The 18615-nt window shown below is 40.0% G+C and overlaps 1 protein-coding gene and 1 long non-coding RNA gene across 3 annotated transcripts; one reads left to right on the top strand and one right to left on the bottom strand.

The window, feature by feature from the left end:
• Positions 1 to 9597: 9597 nt before the first annotated feature.
• Positions 9598 to 12914, bottom strand: LOC124282297 (nuclear receptor 2C2-associated protein-like). Its single transcript, XM_046718251.1, has 4 exons — positions 12847 to 12914; positions 12321 to 12411; positions 11270 to 11443; positions 9598 to 10645 (listed from the first exon to the last, which is right to left on the bottom strand). The coding sequence occupies exons 1-4, from the start codon at positions 12891 to 12893 to the stop codon at positions 10526 to 10528; spliced, it is 432 nt and encodes a 143-aa protein (XP_046574207.1). The 5' UTR covers positions 12894 to 12914; the 3' UTR covers positions 9598 to 10525.
• A 178-nt stretch (positions 12915 to 13092) lies between these two features.
• LOC124282298 lies at positions 13093 to 17921 on the top strand. Of its 2 annotated transcripts, XR_006900122.1 has the most exons (5): positions 13093 to 13266; positions 13803 to 13904; positions 15130 to 15231; positions 16576 to 16703; positions 17241 to 17921. It is a non-coding gene; the product is annotated as an uncharacterized LOC124282298 (long non-coding RNA). The 2 variants fall into 2 exon arrangements; XR_006900121.1 differs by lacking the exon at positions 13803 to 13904 and having other exon boundaries at positions 13097 to 13266.
• The last annotated feature ends 694 nt before the right edge of the window (positions 17922 to 18615 follow it).

Here is an 18615-nt window from a genome sequence, read left to right as displayed (position 1 = left end):
ATTAGTTTGGTTTTACGCGGCTTTTAGCAATATTCCAGCAATATCACAGCAGAAGACACCAGAAATGGGCTTCACACATTGTACCCATGTGGGGAATAAAATCCAGGTCTGTGGCATGACGAACAAACGCTTTAACCACTAGGCTAGAACAATTAATGTACTTCCAGCATGTGCAAGAAACAAAACTTTTAATACAATTCTCAGCCCCTCTAAGAGTGAGTAAGTGGAGTTTTACGCCTCTTCTATCAATATCCCGTCAGAGGGCCCCAGTTGTGGGTCATACAATGTACCTTTGTGGGAATCAAACAGGGCTGAATCCAGGGATGCAAGCTAATCTACCCTGCCTCAAATGATCAGTTTATTTCAGGTTTGCTCTTGTTAAAAGGGATTTCAAGAACTTTGTGTGTACATACTTCTCCATTTCCATTGACTAAGAGCCATAAAATCCATCTTAAAGTTTTGATCAAGTTTACTCCAAATTGATAATTCGCCATCCAGCAGTTGAAGATCAAATTATTTAGAATCATGCTTCAGACAAGTGGAGGCTAGTGACTAGTCTCTCTTACACACCCACAATACATATCAAATACACTCAGGCATATTGAGGCCTACTAACATTCACAAATCTTTTACAATAATTATTTCATTCTATGTTATACATAACTTTATTTTGGGAATTCTATGTTAGGGTAGCATAGGGTAGGGTAACATACAGGGGCAGATACAGTTTTTTGAGAAAGGAGGGTGCACTCTTTTGAGAAAGTGGGGGTGCTCACTTCATTTAGACCTGTTTTCAGGAGAGTTTCAAAGGTCAGTTAATAACCTTTCTCAGGACAAATGGGGTGACACACACCCACACCCAACCCCACCCCACTCACACACACACCCTCTGGATCCGCCTATGACATATCAACATTCTATCCAGGCCATTAGCGGAGTCACAACCTTGGCACACGTGGTCAATCTGGCCTTCCACTTTGCCGCTCACTTACCAAGCAATGGATCAACTTTATGTACTTGGATTGCAATACCAAAGAATGACATACAATAATACAATACTGTACAAGATAGGTTAAGTGTCTGGGAAAAATAGGACGCACGCAAAACGGACGACATGAACGGTTCCATCGACCATCTTTGCATCAGGCACTACCGATCATGGAAGCCCTCTTTCGCCAAATTTACAACTTTTCATTTTATCGTGAAGTTCAAAGACAATTATTTTGAGACAGGTTTGGGATCTAAGAGGAAAGATGTAATCACAAAATTCAAAGAACAATCAAATTATATTAATGAACGACGCACCTTTTCGCCTTCCTTTTTCTGGTTTTGGCGCTTGCACGGGCTCGCCAAACAATGTAACAAAATTAGGAATGGTTGATTTACGAACTATGGATTCCTTGCAAGTTAGTGTCTTAATGATGTAGGTGTCTCTCTGAACTAGTTAAAATGAGTGATGGTTTTGCGCAAATTTGGTGTGGGTTTGATGGAAACGAACTACGAAAAACCTACCACGATATGTCAATCATAGGCTAGGGTGTATAGAAGCACTGGTTCACCTCTAAATATATTACTCCTCCTTTCAATCATAAAGGACTAAGCGGGATAGGGGGTCTTTTAATGGCCGTTTAGGAGTGTGAAGTTTCATAATAGCTTTAAACTTCAAAAGATTGGAATAAAAATTATCACACGTGCAGAAGTATGAATAGTTATGACATGATCACCTGTAAAGGTATGGCTCAAAGTGTACATTCAGATTTAAAGGCATTCGGTGAAGGCTGGTTCTCATTCATAGAAACATAGTTAACTTTGAAAACAATTTTCAAACATTTCAGTTCAGTTCTTAAATAACCCGTGAAGATCCGGTTAGACTTGGTCTTCAGTAACCCATGTTTGCCGTAAGAGTGAGTGAGTGAGTGAGTATGGTTTTACGCCGCTTTAGCAATATTCCAGCAATATCACGGCGGGGGACACCATCAATGGGCTTCACATATTGGACCCATGTGGAGAATCGGACCCGGATCTTCGGCGTGACGAGCCAACGGTTTAACCACTAGGCTACCTCACCGCCCGCTTGTCGTAAAGGCGACTAACGGGATCGGGTGGTCACTGGCCAGGTTCGCGGACTTGGTTTACCCACACGTCATCGTATCCCAGTAGCGTAGAACGATTCTCATGATATTGCTGAGTACAGTCAAATCAAAGAGATCCAGTGCCTCTATACAGTCTCGTCTTTACTCCCAGCGCAGTATAGAGGAAATACTCTGGTCCTCAAGAATGGAGGTTGGTGCTGCAGAATTAATTCAAGATTTATTTTCCCGCACTAAATTTCACAAATGTCTGTATGTTCGTCGTAAAACAGACCTACCTCTATATTTTACCTTCTTTTATCAACTACTAAACATTAATTAACTGTAGACAAAAATTAAAATCAATTTTCGAATCTATGTTTTCAGTCTATTTATATACATACTGTCACAGGGCGGCGCTAAAGTGACCTTAGCATATATATGATGTGACTGAACGAGTCGGTTTCGAAATGTTGGTTGGTTAAATCGGCAACACATGCCATCAATGGTGTTACTAAATATGTTTCATTACCCCAAACCAAATACCAAAGTGAAAACCAATCCCAGGAGAAATGTTAACGCAACCCTTACATAATGCAGCCTCTCTCCATGCACGTGCAGAACTGAAAATACCTAACAAGAAATACACACGCGCAATTTTAGCACAAGGTTCAAGCTTTCTCCGAACCATCAACTTTCTGTGCGATATGTGGTAAATGGGGAAAATGTTGTACGTGCAGACTGACTGACTGAGTTTGGTTTTACGCCGCTTTTAGCAATATTCCAGCAACATCACGGCGGTGTACGTGCAGAGGCCCATTGTCGTCACCTCCAGTGTTCCTACGTTAATACTGAAAACGCTGAATGTTAACGAATATTCACAACGTAGGTATCCCTGAGTCAACGAAGGCGCCGCAATTAGCTGTACACATAGTAGCGTTCGCTCGTCACGCCGAAGATAAATGTTCGAATCCCCACAAGGGTACAATATGTGAAGCCCATTTCTGGTGTCCCCGGCCATATTGCCGGAATATTGCTAAACACGGCGTAAAACTAAACTCACTCAATTAATACCCATGTGCATATGTGTAGAAGGAACGACATTACTTGTACCTGTTGTTGTACACATTGTTCGAGAAGAACACGAATGGCGTGGTTGGTATGTGACAGATCGTTGGGCTGGGGATGAATATGCCAGATATTTCTCTTAGTGATTGACTTATCATAAATTTCTGTTTGTATGTAATCGAGAGTCATAACTATCACGACCTCACGTGTTGAATGTATTTGGTTCCTTGAACGTCTTGATTCAAGTTGTCCTATGTATTCCATCATGTTCCTATAGCTGTCCGTTCATAGAGAAGTTACGTTATCCTCGCTCCGTTAACGTCATGCATGGTCTCCCATGTGGAAGCAATGGAAGAAAGTTACCCAACACCCAATGCAGGAAAGTACTGGTCCCCACTACCCAATGCTCGTCTCCTGTGTGAAATCATGGGAAGAAAGTTCCCCACTACCTGTCTCCAGTGTGGAATCGAAGGAAGATATATTCTATAACAGAGAAGCACCTCAACTCACGCGTCTCCCATCCCAAGTACCTCATACTTGTCTCCCCATGCAAATTCCAGGACAGTATACGCGCCCCATGCCTGTCTTTCCATATATATTCTTTGCTAGAATGGGTGCCCTAACGCTGGTCTCCCAAGTCGATCCTGGGACAGAGTAGGTCTGGAGTTCCCCATTTGTGGTTGTCCAAAAGAGCGACCAAATAGGTGATCTGGTGGTTACAATGCGTGACCTTGTTGATCGTGTGTCTTCCCGACGGCGTGCATCGTCCCCCGCGCAGGTCTGTCCCAAACTCGGTAACATACACATACTGGCTGTAGTGGTGTATAGTGAGTAGTGCTGAAGGCGTGTATCGTCGCCCACCACTGGCAGGGTCTGGCCCAGACTCGGTAACATACACATACTGGGACAGACTAACATATTGGCTGTAGTGGTGTATAGTGAGTAGTGCTAACGGCGTGTATTGTCGCCCACCAACGGCAGGGTCTGGCCCAGACTCGGTAACATACACATACAGGCTGTACTGGTATTTAGAGAGTAGTGCTCACGGCGTGTATTGTCGCCCACCACTGGCAGGGTCTGGCCCAAACTCTGTAACATACACATACAGGCTGTAGTTTTATATAGATGGTATTGCTGATTCACAAACTTTGCTATCTTCTTTCATTTGGAGACAAGGAGGAGGATTAATATACTCGGTTTATATACTCAAGAAAAGGAAACGGGCATGGTATTTTTCATAAACGGATGTCGATAGTATGTATTTCTACAGCAATTGACATCCATATATTTGGTAACATCCTTGCGGAACACGTTCATGACCAGTTTGTACTTGTGGTTGTCGAGTTTATCTTCTCCTCAAACTTTGAGTTCTGGTTGATATATAGGACATATACTTGATACAGATATTGATATATTGATATACTTGATCACAGTCACGTACTTTGACAGTACACGTCAACAGCCTCACAAGGACATGTCCGTTGTTGATCCACGTTGTTCACCTCAAAGTTTCAGAAACTGAGAAACGAAGACACATTAATTTATCAGGATAATCCACCAAAGTCAGCAAAATGACTTCAGACTGGAATGGATGTTTAGCCTGGTATACAATTAAGCAAGGTTTGTTTTTGTCTCACGGCGGCTTCCTGCAAGACGTCAATCCCACCGACCCCCGCGTGAACGAAGACTTAATCGCAGTGGCCATTCCGCAAGTCGATTTAAAGTCTGGTGTATTTCTGTGTTGAAGAACGCGAGAACCGAGACAATTATGTAGCTAAATTATGGCACTGTCAATGGCGATCCTGTTTCTTTCCGAGATGACTCAGCGAAGGTGTTTAATCAGTTTGAATTCCGTCTAAATATTCTTCCAATATGACTGGTTAAACACGGTTCCGTTAATTAGGTAGACGCATCTCTTTTGATTTCTTAACGGGTAGTCCATCAATAGTTATAATTTCAGTTCACAATGATATACTTAAATTCTTTCATTTCATTGAAATACTTTTAAAGTTCATTTTAAAGTGTTCTTGCTCATAACAGTATGATGTTACTCGGCTACAATACTTGATCAATTACATCACACGCATATAACAGACCTTTAGTGTGGCTCAACTCTTTCCAAATGTTTTTTACGTTGTGATGAGAACATCACATGATGAAATGTAATTAAAAGATGATAATATTTCGTTTACATGCACATTTCTTTTTATTATAAAACCCTATCTTCTATTTGTGCAATGTCATGTAAAGGCTAACTGTGAATTAAAAAAGAAACAGTCAGCACAATGACTGTAAACAAGATTTTTTACTTAAACTGACAAAAATTTGTCTTTGACACTGTTGAATTGTTAAGCTGAATTTTTCGCAACATACGAGAAACTGATGCATCAAAGTAAAAGAAAATTTGGAATGAGTTTTTCAATGTCGGCTCATACATAAACATCAAAGCCAAATGAGTCGCCTATGGATTAACCTGAAACGAACTCATTTGTTGAAGGTAATATTCCTAATTTTAGTTTTGCCTTTGAACTGGATTATTTTTTCTCATTTCTTTTTACTGGAGGTGATGTCTGTGAGTCAACGGTATTTTACGGCGCCTCCAACCGCGCATCTCTGTTTAATACTTGAATATTATAATTGATGAATTATTTCCGATGTAACCAAAATATAACAACTACCATCTTTTAATGTATTTTAGTATTACGCACTCGGGGTCCTGGGCAACAGCTCTATAAAACAGACTTTTTTTTGTTTGTTTAACGCCGCACTCAGTAATATTCCAGCTATATGGCGGCACTCTGTAAAAGAAACGACCCTGGACAATCCTGTGATCAACAGCACGAGCATCGATTTACACAACTGGGAAAACATGACATGTGGGGGCAGTCGACGCTTAACTTTTGTCCAGGTGTATGCGTTCTACATAGGAAACAGTTTATAATAAAGAGTTGTCTTCAACATGGGTATGTCCATAGACACCATTATAAAGGACAATCGTTGATGTATACTGAAGACATATGTACACTTATTGATAGATTTCGATTTGACTTGATATTTGATTTCGGTTTTAACAATACCAGCAAAGGCGGATACAGCTTTTTAAGAAGTGTGTGTTTGTGTGTGTGCGTGCGTGCGTGCGCGCGCGCACTCAGTTCAGAAAGGGGGTAGTGGTGCACAGTTCATTTTCACCCGTTTTCACGAGAGTTTCAATGGTCATCTAATACATTTTCAGGACAAAAGGGGATGCGTACCCCTACGACCAGCTGGATCCGCCTACGACCAGCCGGGCCCAGACTTCACTTATGATAATACTTCAAATCATTTCTCCATCAAAATGTTAAATGTACATTTGCATATAATTTACGATGAGCCTACACGTTTAAACCTCTAACGAATAAACGTGTACATGGTTGGAACAATGTTGATGCGATGGTAACTTTTAACTCACTCACTCTCCGTTAAAGTTGACAGAGTTAACAAACATCGACCGAACTGTCAGTTTTCAGTCTAAGTTACTAGGACTTGCGACAGGCTAAATTTGTCCCCACTTTGATAGGGTCCGGACGGGCAAGCTGGGGATACATCGTTTCCATGCTGTTAGCGTTGCTGAGCTGCAATATCGCCCGCTCACAGCATCAGACTGTTCTCGAGACGTGTGAAATGTTGCAACTTGCCAGTCGGCATTAGGTATCACTTCTTTCCACGCCAACGAAATCCTGAAAATGTGGCACGATCGAGAACGGTGTAGCTGAACAGATCGCTTCACGCACGGTCAGAACAAAACAGGTAAATGGAAACGTGCAAGTAGGTCGGTTGCCCCTAGACCATTTAGCCACCCGTATATGTACCGTTTGTCCGAACGTGTGCTGGAGATAAAGGTGAGGTGAGGTGAAATTGGGTTTTACGTCGTGCTTGAGAATATTTCGCTCATATGACGACGTGCATGCGTGTGTATGTGTATGTGCGGCTGCTTGTACTAGCCCAGACTTAAGCTGGTTTTATAGTTCTAGCCCACTGAGATACCATGCCGCAGTGAAGCGTGAATACCCCACTCAGACACATTATACTGACTCCGAGCCGACCAGTCCTTGTTGTACCCATTAATGCCGAGCGCCAGGCAGGGACCAACAAGTACCATATTTTAACGTCTTTTGGTTTGACGCGGTCGGGGATCGAACCCGCGACCTTCCGCTCTCCGGGCGGACGCTCTAACCTGGAGATAATGTCTTCAACATAGCGAACACGTCCGATTAAAAGACATACGGCGAATATGAAGAAATCGAAAATTACGCATTAAACCACGTCACTCAACATTTTGTTCGCTTGAGACCGTTTAGCCATAACCCGTACATACCACCTACTTAATCTACTAGATGAATTAATTATAGAAAGGCCCCTGTTGCCATTTGCGGGCTTATTTCAGCTTGACCGCTCACAAACTCACATATGATGCATTAGATAATTGAAGCGTCCCATAAATAATTACATGTAGAAAAATTTCACATACGGTCAAAGGGAAGTAACCCATGATTAGGACATTAATATCAACGCGCAACAAAAACCTTGGAGTTACCCCCCTTGGTGACACACACATTAAAGGTATAATGTCGGGAAAAAATAATAATATAACAATAATGTTCGTTGACAAAAAGAGAAATCATAGAACATGATGGAATAACTAACAGCAAATGTCACTTGCGCATGTGATAAATATTAACAACAGTATTACAACAACTATTGTAATTTACTATTTTGCCTCTGCAAATCTCTTCTAACAGTAACTTCTTTTTGAGTGGAATTTGTACCTCCTAACAGCATTTTCACAGGAAGTATGTGGTGAATTAGAATGACAGCTCATTTATATAAACCTCAGATACTGTATTGCTAACTCTCTGTATGCTGAGGACATAAAAACATTGCACAAATTTTATAAAACTGTGTTAACCCAGACCCTGTCAGTCTGGAAACCTTTTCTATGGACACCTCTCAGTCATTCAGGTGTGAAAACATGGTACTTCTATTCATACAAAGGTAGAACCGTCTCTACACACTTAGTGATACTTATTTGGTTTCACTGTTTCTGGAGAGGTAAAATGGGCTTTAATGTTATTTTCAGATTATTTACCTAATATAGCAACATGAATACTGGTGTGTGTGTGCGTGTGTTTTTTAAACTGCTTGCTTGCCTCATGAAATACCATGACACAGTGTAACATGGATACCTCGCTGAGACGCAGTGTAACATGGATACCTTGCTGAGACACAGTGTAACATGGATACCTCGCTGAGATGCAGTGTAACGTGGATACCTTGCTGAGACACAGTGTAACATGGATACCTCGCTGAGACAGTGTACTGACTCTGGGCTGACCAGACTTTGATTTATCCCATCAATGAAAAACAACGGAGTCTAAAGAATAACTGCTGTTTGCTCTGCATGTGTGTTTTATTAATTAACAAACATATACTATAACAAGACTTAGTGCCAATAGACAATGATAGATACATGAATACTTTGTAGCAGTTACCGTGCTCTCAATTTCAAAAGTTCCATTTTATGTTCTCAAACCGTTAATTTGTTCAAGACAATAGGCCACTTGTTTGAAAATCCTTTAGGGAGAGCTATGCACAGATTTTTTTATCAGGGCTGAATACAGTTTAAGTGTTCACAAGACATGCAGAGGGATGCTCTGAGTTATCTCCCTTGTCTCGACTAATACTATTATTTGTTGTTAAGCTTTGTTCTATCTCCCTTATAAAAACATTGTTTGGTTTTACACTGATATAATTCCAGCTATATGATGGCGGTCTCTAAATAATCAAATCTGGACCTGTTGGATCTATGCAACTGGAATACTATGATATATTTTCACCAAATCAGCGAGTCTGCCCCTCAGTTCCATCAGTTGCCTCGTATGTCAAACATTGGATGCTGAAGAGCTGTTCTATCCCTGATCTTCAATAGGTGACAGGTGACACTGCTTGCTCATTTGAGGAACTGTATACATGGTATATATATTATTGCTGCACCCAATCACATCTTCCCACAGTGCTAAGGAGCAACATCCTTGCATGCAGTTGAATGTGTAAACAACTGCCTGTTAAGCATGGTCAGATTTACAAACAACTGAAGACTGTTGTGATGCACAGTTCTCTGTCCCAGATATATTACTGTGTTTTCTATATCATCTATATCTAGTATGGTGAGAATATAAGCAGGAGGTTGGGTGCTTCTCCGTTAGTCTGCAATTTCCAACCATTCGGAGTGAGTGAAGTGAGGTGAAATTGGGTTTAACGTCGTGCTTGAGAATATTTCGCTCATATGACGACGTGCATGCGTGTGTATGTGTATGTGTGGCTGCTTGTACTAGCCCAGACTTAAGCTGGTTTTATAGTGCTAGCCCACTAAGATACCATGCCGCAGTGAAGCATGAATACCCCACTCAGACATGTTATACTGACTCCAAGCCGACCAGTCCTTGTTGTACCCATTAATGCCGAGGTCCAGGCAGGGTTGGAGTGAGTGAGTGAGTGAGAGTTGTTTAACTCTGCAGTCAGCAATATTCAAGCTATATCACTGCAGCATGTACATCATCAAGTCTCAGTCAGACAGACCAGTGATTGAGAAAATGAGCAACAGGGCAGGATGACACAACCATCCATGTCACGCATTAACACCATCAAATCATTAGTCCACTCAAACAAGAATGGGATACAAGGGATCTACTGAGACTTGCAATCCATATGGAGGAATGATGGAAGTAATCTGTTCCAAAAACATAAACAACAATGGCACCATAAACCATGTACCACATGGGCTGACATGGAAATGGTCACCTTAACCTGAGATTTTGAAAATGTGCTTTCATTCAAAAGCTGTGCACAATGCAGGAGAATCCCACCAGATGGTACCACTGGTGTCGCCCTTGGAGGGAACATGCAAGCACTTGTTAGTAAAAGTGGAACCATTTTGTCAACAAGTATTGTTTCAAACCATTTTCAGCAATATCACAGTCATCGCGACAAGAGACCGAGATAGGGACTCACATTACAGACCTGTATGGGGAATCAAACCCAGGTCTCCAGGGTTATGAGCAAGGCAGTAACCACAAAGCCACCCTACTGCCACAGAACCATTCACTGATTCAGTAATAATCTGGAATCATTGACTCTGCTCGCAAGGCATTCAAGCATAAGGCATAGACACAACATGATGAACTCTCTCAGTCTCAACTCTCCCAAGTGAAAGTTTCAGTTGGTGGCAACTAAAAATACAGGTGTCATCACTTTCAGGCAGTTCCTTAATCTGTGTCCACTCTGCCATTGCTCCCTATCCTTGTGTTTTCTGAAGCCTTGCTTGTATGGCCAAGATCCAGCTCTTGATAGTGTCAGCAAGGTTCACCCAAGATGTCCAGCTTGTACAGAGTTATACGACCAAAGAAATCTGTGCTGCTGTTAAACACTATTCTCATTACTTTGGTAACAGGCTCTTCTGACAGTTTAAATGTCTGCAAAAGTGAAAGAAATGTTCTTATTTTCCTGTCAACTCATTGAATTAAAAAGAAATAGAATCATGCTCTGCAGCTCACTTGAATTTTCTCATAAATGTTTTCTCATGACGATCGTACAGTGAAGTGTGTGCACAATAACTGTTACCATTACTCTAATGGGTCTACACTATTGGTACTACAGTGGATTACTTTGAAAACTTTTCAGAATTCACTAAAGAAAATCACTGACATGATTACTGTAACTGCTCACAAAACAAATGCTATAACATCAATGTTCTAGAGAAGTCAAAACTGCAGTGTCATTTGGTCCATGAGCTAAAACATAAAATAATGTTAAGCACGAATCACAAACACGCTATGCTTACTTGATGCTGAACAAGGATGTTTAAGGACGAAAGTGATATTCACCCTGTTTCACATCGGTTCAGAATTCTGTGAGCAATACCTGTGACCACATTAACTGATCATCCATACAAATTCTTAGCTTCCCTCATGTTTATAGATTTTGCTGGTACTTTGAGTTACGCCAACAGGATTTACACGGTTGACAGATAATCCACCAGAACATGCGATCCCTTGATTCTTTGGACAAAGTCAGTTAAGATTCCCAAAAGTGACTACCTGGAGTGAGTTGATATCTTCTGGGTAAAAGTCTGCCGTCTTGGTCAGATGAACTGCCTCCTTCCCTGTCTCGACCCAGCACTCCTTCCCAGCAAACCCGCCTTGAAACTGAAGCTGAATGTCCTTCACCTTCACATTGTGTTCAAAGTCCACCAGAATCCACTGTGGGCAGCCCTGTCAGCAGTAAATCAAGGATTGTCTAATAAATCTGCTGCCAGGTTAAAGTATGGATGGAGATTTTTTACTGGGTGGTGCCTTACGATGCTTGTGTGCTTAAACTACTTGTATGTCTTGTCCATAACTAATGGAGTGGTAGGTCATTACTACATGAAACATACACAAGGCTCAAAGTTTGAAAGTACTGATGGATATTTCTTTATCAGTGTATGACAGTGACAAAGTTTAACACTGCTTTGAACTGTATTTAACTTCTGCTTTGACATGGGTGACAAATGAGGGAATGTCACTGATCATGTTGATATACACATCTGACTCATTTGATGAATTGTTGAGATAAAATTGACTTCAACCCCAAATGTCTACATTTGTGCTTGTGATATATAATCACTTTATTAACATGATTAAGAGAAAAATGTATGAGCAAGGTGACTGACTGACTGAGTTTAGGTTTTACGCTGCTTTTAGCAATATTCCAGCAACATCACGGCGGGGGACACTAGAAATGGGCTTCACACATTGTACCCATGGGATTCGAACCTCGGGTCCTCAAACGCTTTGAAGCCATGGTTCTATGAGCAAGGTGAAGTGTTTCTACCAATATTAAGGCCATATCATGGATGCACCACATTGGGTATCGTGTCATATCAAACCCAGATTTCTGACATAAAGAACATCTTCATCTCTTTGTGACTTCATCTTCCACGAATACATACATGAAAAGAAACATGAATTGAATAACAGCCCTTTACTTATGTATTCACAATATAGAGCTTTAGGCCAAGTGCCTAGCATTATAATTAAAAATACGTGCATCTATCTGCATATAGTATTTCAGTTGATGTCACATCAGTACTCTCACATCGCTCCACACCTGATCTGAGTTCCAGCATGTATCCTCCTCTCCATCCGTCAGGTATTTCTTCCCAAACTGCTTTATGTCGCGGTTAAGAACTGAACTCACTCTAGAAATAGGAAAATAAATGTGTTTTAATAAAGTGCAAGATCAGCTTGCAATACATCATGAGACAGATGCTTGATAACTGTCTGATTATGAATCAATGGATCCAATGATAAACATTGGTGGAGAATAATTGATTAAGAAGGGATTTTTAAGTCGATTTAAAAAGAAATAATAGACGATCGGAAACGTGTGCTGTATATGCTACTGAGCACATTGCCAGACTTTTCTCAGGTGTTTTAACTATGTTAACGCACGATCCCTAAAAACGAGCGAAATGTGAAAAATGGAGTGACTTGGACTAACCCATTCTCAGTTCTTTCTCAAAGAGTTTTCATGTTCACCGAATCGTTTACATTGTCAGTGGTAAAATTGTAAAAAAGATACAACTTCGAAGACCACCAGACTTTCGTGTTCATAAATTTCCAAAAACACATGCCTGATTTGAGTTTTCGCGTGCAACAAGGAGGCAGCCATATTTAACATAAGCTGGTTTTTATGTCGTAATATCAGGTAAAGTCGTCCACATAACTGTTCATGCGAGGTTCCTTGTAAATATAAACCATAGCCAAATGAAAAGGATATGAATGAGGATATGTTATATTATTTAAGAAAGGATATTAAATATTGAAAGCGAACATTATTGATATCATCAATCGGAAACCAAACTGTTTTGCAGCTCCGCATCGCGAAATAAATACAAACCTGTGCACCTGTTAGCATGCCTAGTTGGGTGTAGACGCTGCTTGGAGTTCAAGCTACAGCAGTCGACGTTATGTTCGTGAGAGCCTGTCAAAGAGTTTACCACAAAATGCCAACTGGGAAGAAAGGACACAAAACTAGCAAGGCACCAAATCCAGTATGCTTAGATGATTATATCTGAATTTTTTTTTAAACAAATGATATGATACTTAACTAGATCTACAAAGATATCTCCACATGTGTGATAGTTTATCGTTTTGGTATGGTTTTGTTTTGTCTGTTTCACAGTCCCTGAACCGCATTATTTTCCCTACTGCCAAGCCCCCTCTTCAGTGCTAAAGCCCTAAATAAAGCAAGTCTAGATTTCCTCTGAATCCCTGGTCTCCGTGGGGCTCCTTTTCAATTTAAATGGGCTTGTTTGTTACTATCAAAATTATATATATTCAGAGACTAAGCATTAGTCAAGGTTTTGTTGAGCAAAGGCTGTTCAAGTGCAAACCATTATGTGTCATGCTAGTACATGGGCTAAGTATAAATAACTGGGATATATTATAAAAACAGTGATGCCAAGATACATGGCCCATTTCAGGAGATTAGGAGTTGCCAGATTGAACACTGTTTTGTTTTGTGAAACCCCTTATTGTATTTGCGGTCAGGTGAAACTGAAAGGTGTGCATTTCTTGTTTGGGTCAGGCTTGGTGTTTGTTATAAGAACTGATATAGAGCTTTGGGTAGTCAGATCCCATAGCTTGACTGCGCATAACTGTTCCCAGATGGTGCAAGTGGTTGCTCAAGGTTTGTCTCTGTTTTGCCTTATCTAGTCACACTTATTTTCATGCCTCAGTGATACTCATATCTGAAATATGAGAAATAATAAGGACTGCAAGTTGCCAAGTTCATATGTTGAAATATAACTTCTCAATCTATCTCAGTTATTTTATCGATCCACCGGTATGCAAGCTAAGATTTGACATGGTTGTGTGTACACATGTAAGATCAAATTTATTGAGTATTTACAAAAATTCAAGCGTACTGGTATGCAACAGGAATGGAGTTTTCACATAAATGTTTGCGTAATTTACGCAGATATGCAGCTTATCTGTACCTCTGCCCAACTGCGCAGATCGATGCTCATGTTGTTGATCACTGGATTTTCTGGCCCAGACTCAATTATTTACAGACCGCCGCCATATAGCTGGGATATTGCTGAGTGCGGTGTAAAACTCAACTCACTCACTCACCTCTGCCTGACGTACAATTGCTCATAACATCAATTACTGGATTAGAGTTGATTATTTATCAGGAATATCTCGAATTGCTGAGGCATGCGGTCATCAATAAACAAACTAAGTAAAACACTATCTGCATAAAGTGTCTTTCAGTGTGCACGAGATGAGTCACAGCAAAATATGGTAGAATTAATATTGAAAAGTGTTGGATTCACATGCACGCCTGGTTTGCCCCTAATATGTTTCCAGTAAGCTTGTCAGCCCCTACCCATGCATGTGGATTTTGTCAGAACTTCCACATTATTCTGACATGAGTGCCTGGAAAACATTTAAAGTAGTATTAAATCCTACTCACTCACTGACTAATGGAAAACGTAAATCCACAAATATTCAAGACTGACCCAGAAAATCCCAATAAGAACAAGCCCCTACTTAGAAATTCACACCTTTCAGTTTCACCTTACTGCAAATACATGAAGTGGTTTCACACAAAAAATATTGCACAGTTCAGACATTTAAAATGGTTGATTAAAATGAAAGACAAGTGGTATGTTTGTTTTTTAAATAAATTTAATATACAGACCTTAGTTTGTAACTAATCAGCTTTCATTAAATTTGTTTCCAAAATATCATCACCATAGTTTTCTCTTGACCTGTGGCCTATAGTGCATGCTTTTTTTACTTATTTTTTTTTGTCACTGGATTGAATGCAGTGTTAAAGTACGAGTTTAAGAAAGTAAGAATTTAACACTAAAGTTCCTATTTTGACACAAATTATTTTCCCCTTATAGATTCCCACAGAAGAACCTGGAGCTGTTAGTTTGAACAGTAAAAAAACAATATAACTGTCAAGGTGTTAGCAAAACCAGGAGCCAAATACAATGGGGTCACTGGTAAGTGCATGTTGGAGGATGTTACAATGAAAACTATGTCACTGGTAAGTATCGGTAAGTATTCTCATCCATGTTAAGATCCAGTGGCATCTCTTGTGTAACATGAATGTAAAATTCTTTGATGCATCTCAAGTTTAACCCTAATGATAAGATGTATTGCTTCATGTGATAATTCTGAATCACTTTTTAAAAAAAATAATGTTTACTATGTTTTGCAATAACAGTTGCTGATAGCAACTTGGGCTGGAGTTAAGGTGACCTACATCACAAAGTTCACTTCCCTGTGAAGATCCTGGTTAGATTGGGACTTCAGCATTCCATGGTTGTTGTAAGAGTAGACCAACAGGATCATGTGGTCAGTTTAGCTGACTGGGTTGAATGCATGTTGTTTACCAAATTCGTTGATTTGATGTCAATCACTTGATTGTTTGGTCCAGATTACTTAGAGACTGCCTTTGTTTTGCTGGAATATTACTTCGTGCAACATTAAGAACAAACATAGGTTAAGTGATCAACCTGATTGATACAGCCCAAATTCCCAAGTCATTCATGTTAAACAGGAGGCTTCATGCAAAAATGGCTAAAATTGAAGGCACAATGTCACACTTTTTCGACGATATTTTGGTCTCACTTTGGCTTCCTATTGATGCAATAAAAGACTTATTATCCCTTATGACTTGCCTGAAATTGATAACTAAAACTTTGAGGTGAACAGCTTCCAAACAGAGAACACTTGCCATATGTGGAATGTAAACAATTGCTCTGTACATCGAAAACGGTTGCTTATGGTGTTGTGACACTGGTTAACTATGGTAATAATCAGACATCATCACCCACTCACTACCAGTACAGAATGTTAATCTGGATTATTAGTGTAATGGATTGTATGAGTTATTCAGCTTACGACTCCTGTGGTTGTTTGTATATCATCTCAATAGTGGGGATGTTGTTCAGTCACAAGTTTTCGTAGCTCCAAGGGACATAACTCTGTGGGGTTAAGCTTGAAATAATGTTAGATCAAGAGACGTTGCATTAATTCAATTGAACTTTTTATTTAATATTGTAATCTAAATGTATGTAAATTTGTGTTGTGATGTATTTTGAGAGAAATGCATTATTCATATTTAGAGAAGTGGTGTGAAGTGCATTTATATTGGAACACATATGCATAATTATTGTGATGTACCAATGTACAGATACGTGAGGTAGACGTTGAAGTAAGGTATGATTACAATCCCCCTGTGATCTGGAATCTGCAAGGATCTTGTGGTGATAGTGAGATTCACAGCCCTACTCTGGGCTCATTACTAGACTGACTGTAAATTGTTGTGATGCTTGTTGCAGACATGAGCCCTGAAGGTGTTGGTGTGCAGATAGCAGCTCCTCCTATGGAAGGTGAAGCCAATGCAGAACTGGTTAAATATATGGCCAAAGTGCTTGGAGTTCGTAAATCTGATGTCAGCCTTGATAGGGTAGGTTAAGGAGTGGTCATAAAGCAGCAAGTGGGTATAAACAGCCTGCACTTATCATGCATGGTATAATGTATGCCAAACTATATGTTTATCATTACCATTCAGCTGTAAAAATGTTTCACAGCCATAAAATGTATCCACATGTTACATGACTGTGTTCACAAGATAACACTATGGATTTATCAAGGCTTCCTTTTCCCTTTCTATAAAGTATAAACAATATATTCTAAAACAAAGTGGCAAAAATCCTGCTACTGAGTAGTTTATTTGGTAAGAAAGCGTAACAGCTTTGCTTTTAGACACCTCAGCAGTGTTGGTGAAACTTCCTCGTAACATTTAAACAAAAATTGTAATAAGCTGTCTGCCTGCATACATTCTTGAAGCATCCTTCTAGATCTTATAGTTGTATATTTGGTCAGTACTTTGGTATTTCCAGTTGTGAAGGATGATATGCTAAGTAACAAGGGCACTGCAATCAAGTTCAACTTTGTGAAAAGACAGTTATCTGAAAATTATTATTTCATGTCTGTTTGACAGGGTTCAAAGTCAAGAAACAAGATGTTGGTGATTTCTGGAGATGTGACTGTGGATGGTGTGGTAGCAAGTTTACAAAGAGAGATCAGTAATGGCTGAACATCACTCTTCATCATAATTATGACCTGGGCCACTGAATATTTCCCTGCTGACCGCTGAGTGTTAAGAAAGCAAGGCAGACTTCAGTTGAATGTCCCCAAGCAGACAGTTGATGCTAAACCAATGCTAGTCAATGGAAACTGCTCAGACCAGTAAGACCACATGTCAGGCAACACAAAGAGTAACAGGATGGTCTGTATCGTCACTGATGTTTTTAGAGCACATATATGGAGGATTCCATGCTGTCAAGATTGTGGGCAGTATCCCATTGGAAGTGAACGGAAGCATGATACATTGCCTCTTGAATGTATGTTCTACTGAATATTGATCAGCTGCTGAACTCTACCAGCTGCCACCATATCTGTAAAGTTCTGCATAAAAGTGATGCTATTCTTCATCATGGGTTCATCAGGTTCCAACAATACTCTGTAGACATTGTTCCACTGATAACAGTACTGAAGATTTGCTGCTTTCAGGTTTATATTAACTTGGCCAGTACTGTTTTGAATTCAACAAGTAAACAAAGGGAATAGAAAATGATACACTTAATAAACTGAAAAACTGTCTGAATAAGGTGCATGGTTATTCAAATGTGTTGTTAATCACTTGAAAAGACTCCACACATGATGTGTGAAGCCTGTTCTCCTTGTCTGCCTCTGATGATATATGGAGATTATTACATGAGCAAGTGTGTCATACGACTTATACGAAACGAGTATGAAATTTTGTATGGCCCGAGCGAGAGCGAGGGCAATACACAATTTTGCACAAGTTGTGTGGCACACTTTCTCGTGTAATAATTTCTTTATTATCCATTATATTCAAGAACATTTGTGCAGTAAAATACGGTAAGCAAGTGTAACTGCCCTGTTCATTGACGTATTGTATCTGATTTCAGTGTAATATTATGATTTCAAGTTATTAGTCAGCTTACAACTCCTGTGGTTGATTGTATATCATCTCAATCAAACAGTGGGGGATGTTGTTCATATAACCATGCCATCAGTCACATGTTTCGGAGGTCCAGTCTCGGGTATTTCCAGGACAATATAACACTAGAATATTGCTGACTGTGGTGTTTAACAAGCTTTCAACATTAGTATACACTACTTAATCACTGTATGCTATGTTACCTCCATGGCATGTGATGGTGGTAATGTACTGTGCTGGGTGGTATTCTTAGCCATACCTGGATCCACTGGTCAGGTTCAAATCCCATGTGAAAACCACTGCATGTGATGATCCTTGGCCTATTAACACCATTGCCCAGCTTCTGAGG

The sequence above is a fragment of the Haliotis rubra genome, unplaced genomic scaffold (genome assembly GCF_003918875.1).
Source record: "Haliotis rubra isolate DU_JTF1 unplaced genomic scaffold, ASM391887v1 Scf298, whole genome shotgun sequence".
In the NCBI taxonomy this organism is placed as follows: domain Eukaryota; kingdom Metazoa; phylum Mollusca; class Gastropoda; order Lepetellida; family Haliotidae; genus Haliotis; species Haliotis rubra.
Note: the sequence above shows the minus strand (reverse complement) of the source record. Positions and strands in the feature narration are given on the sequence as shown.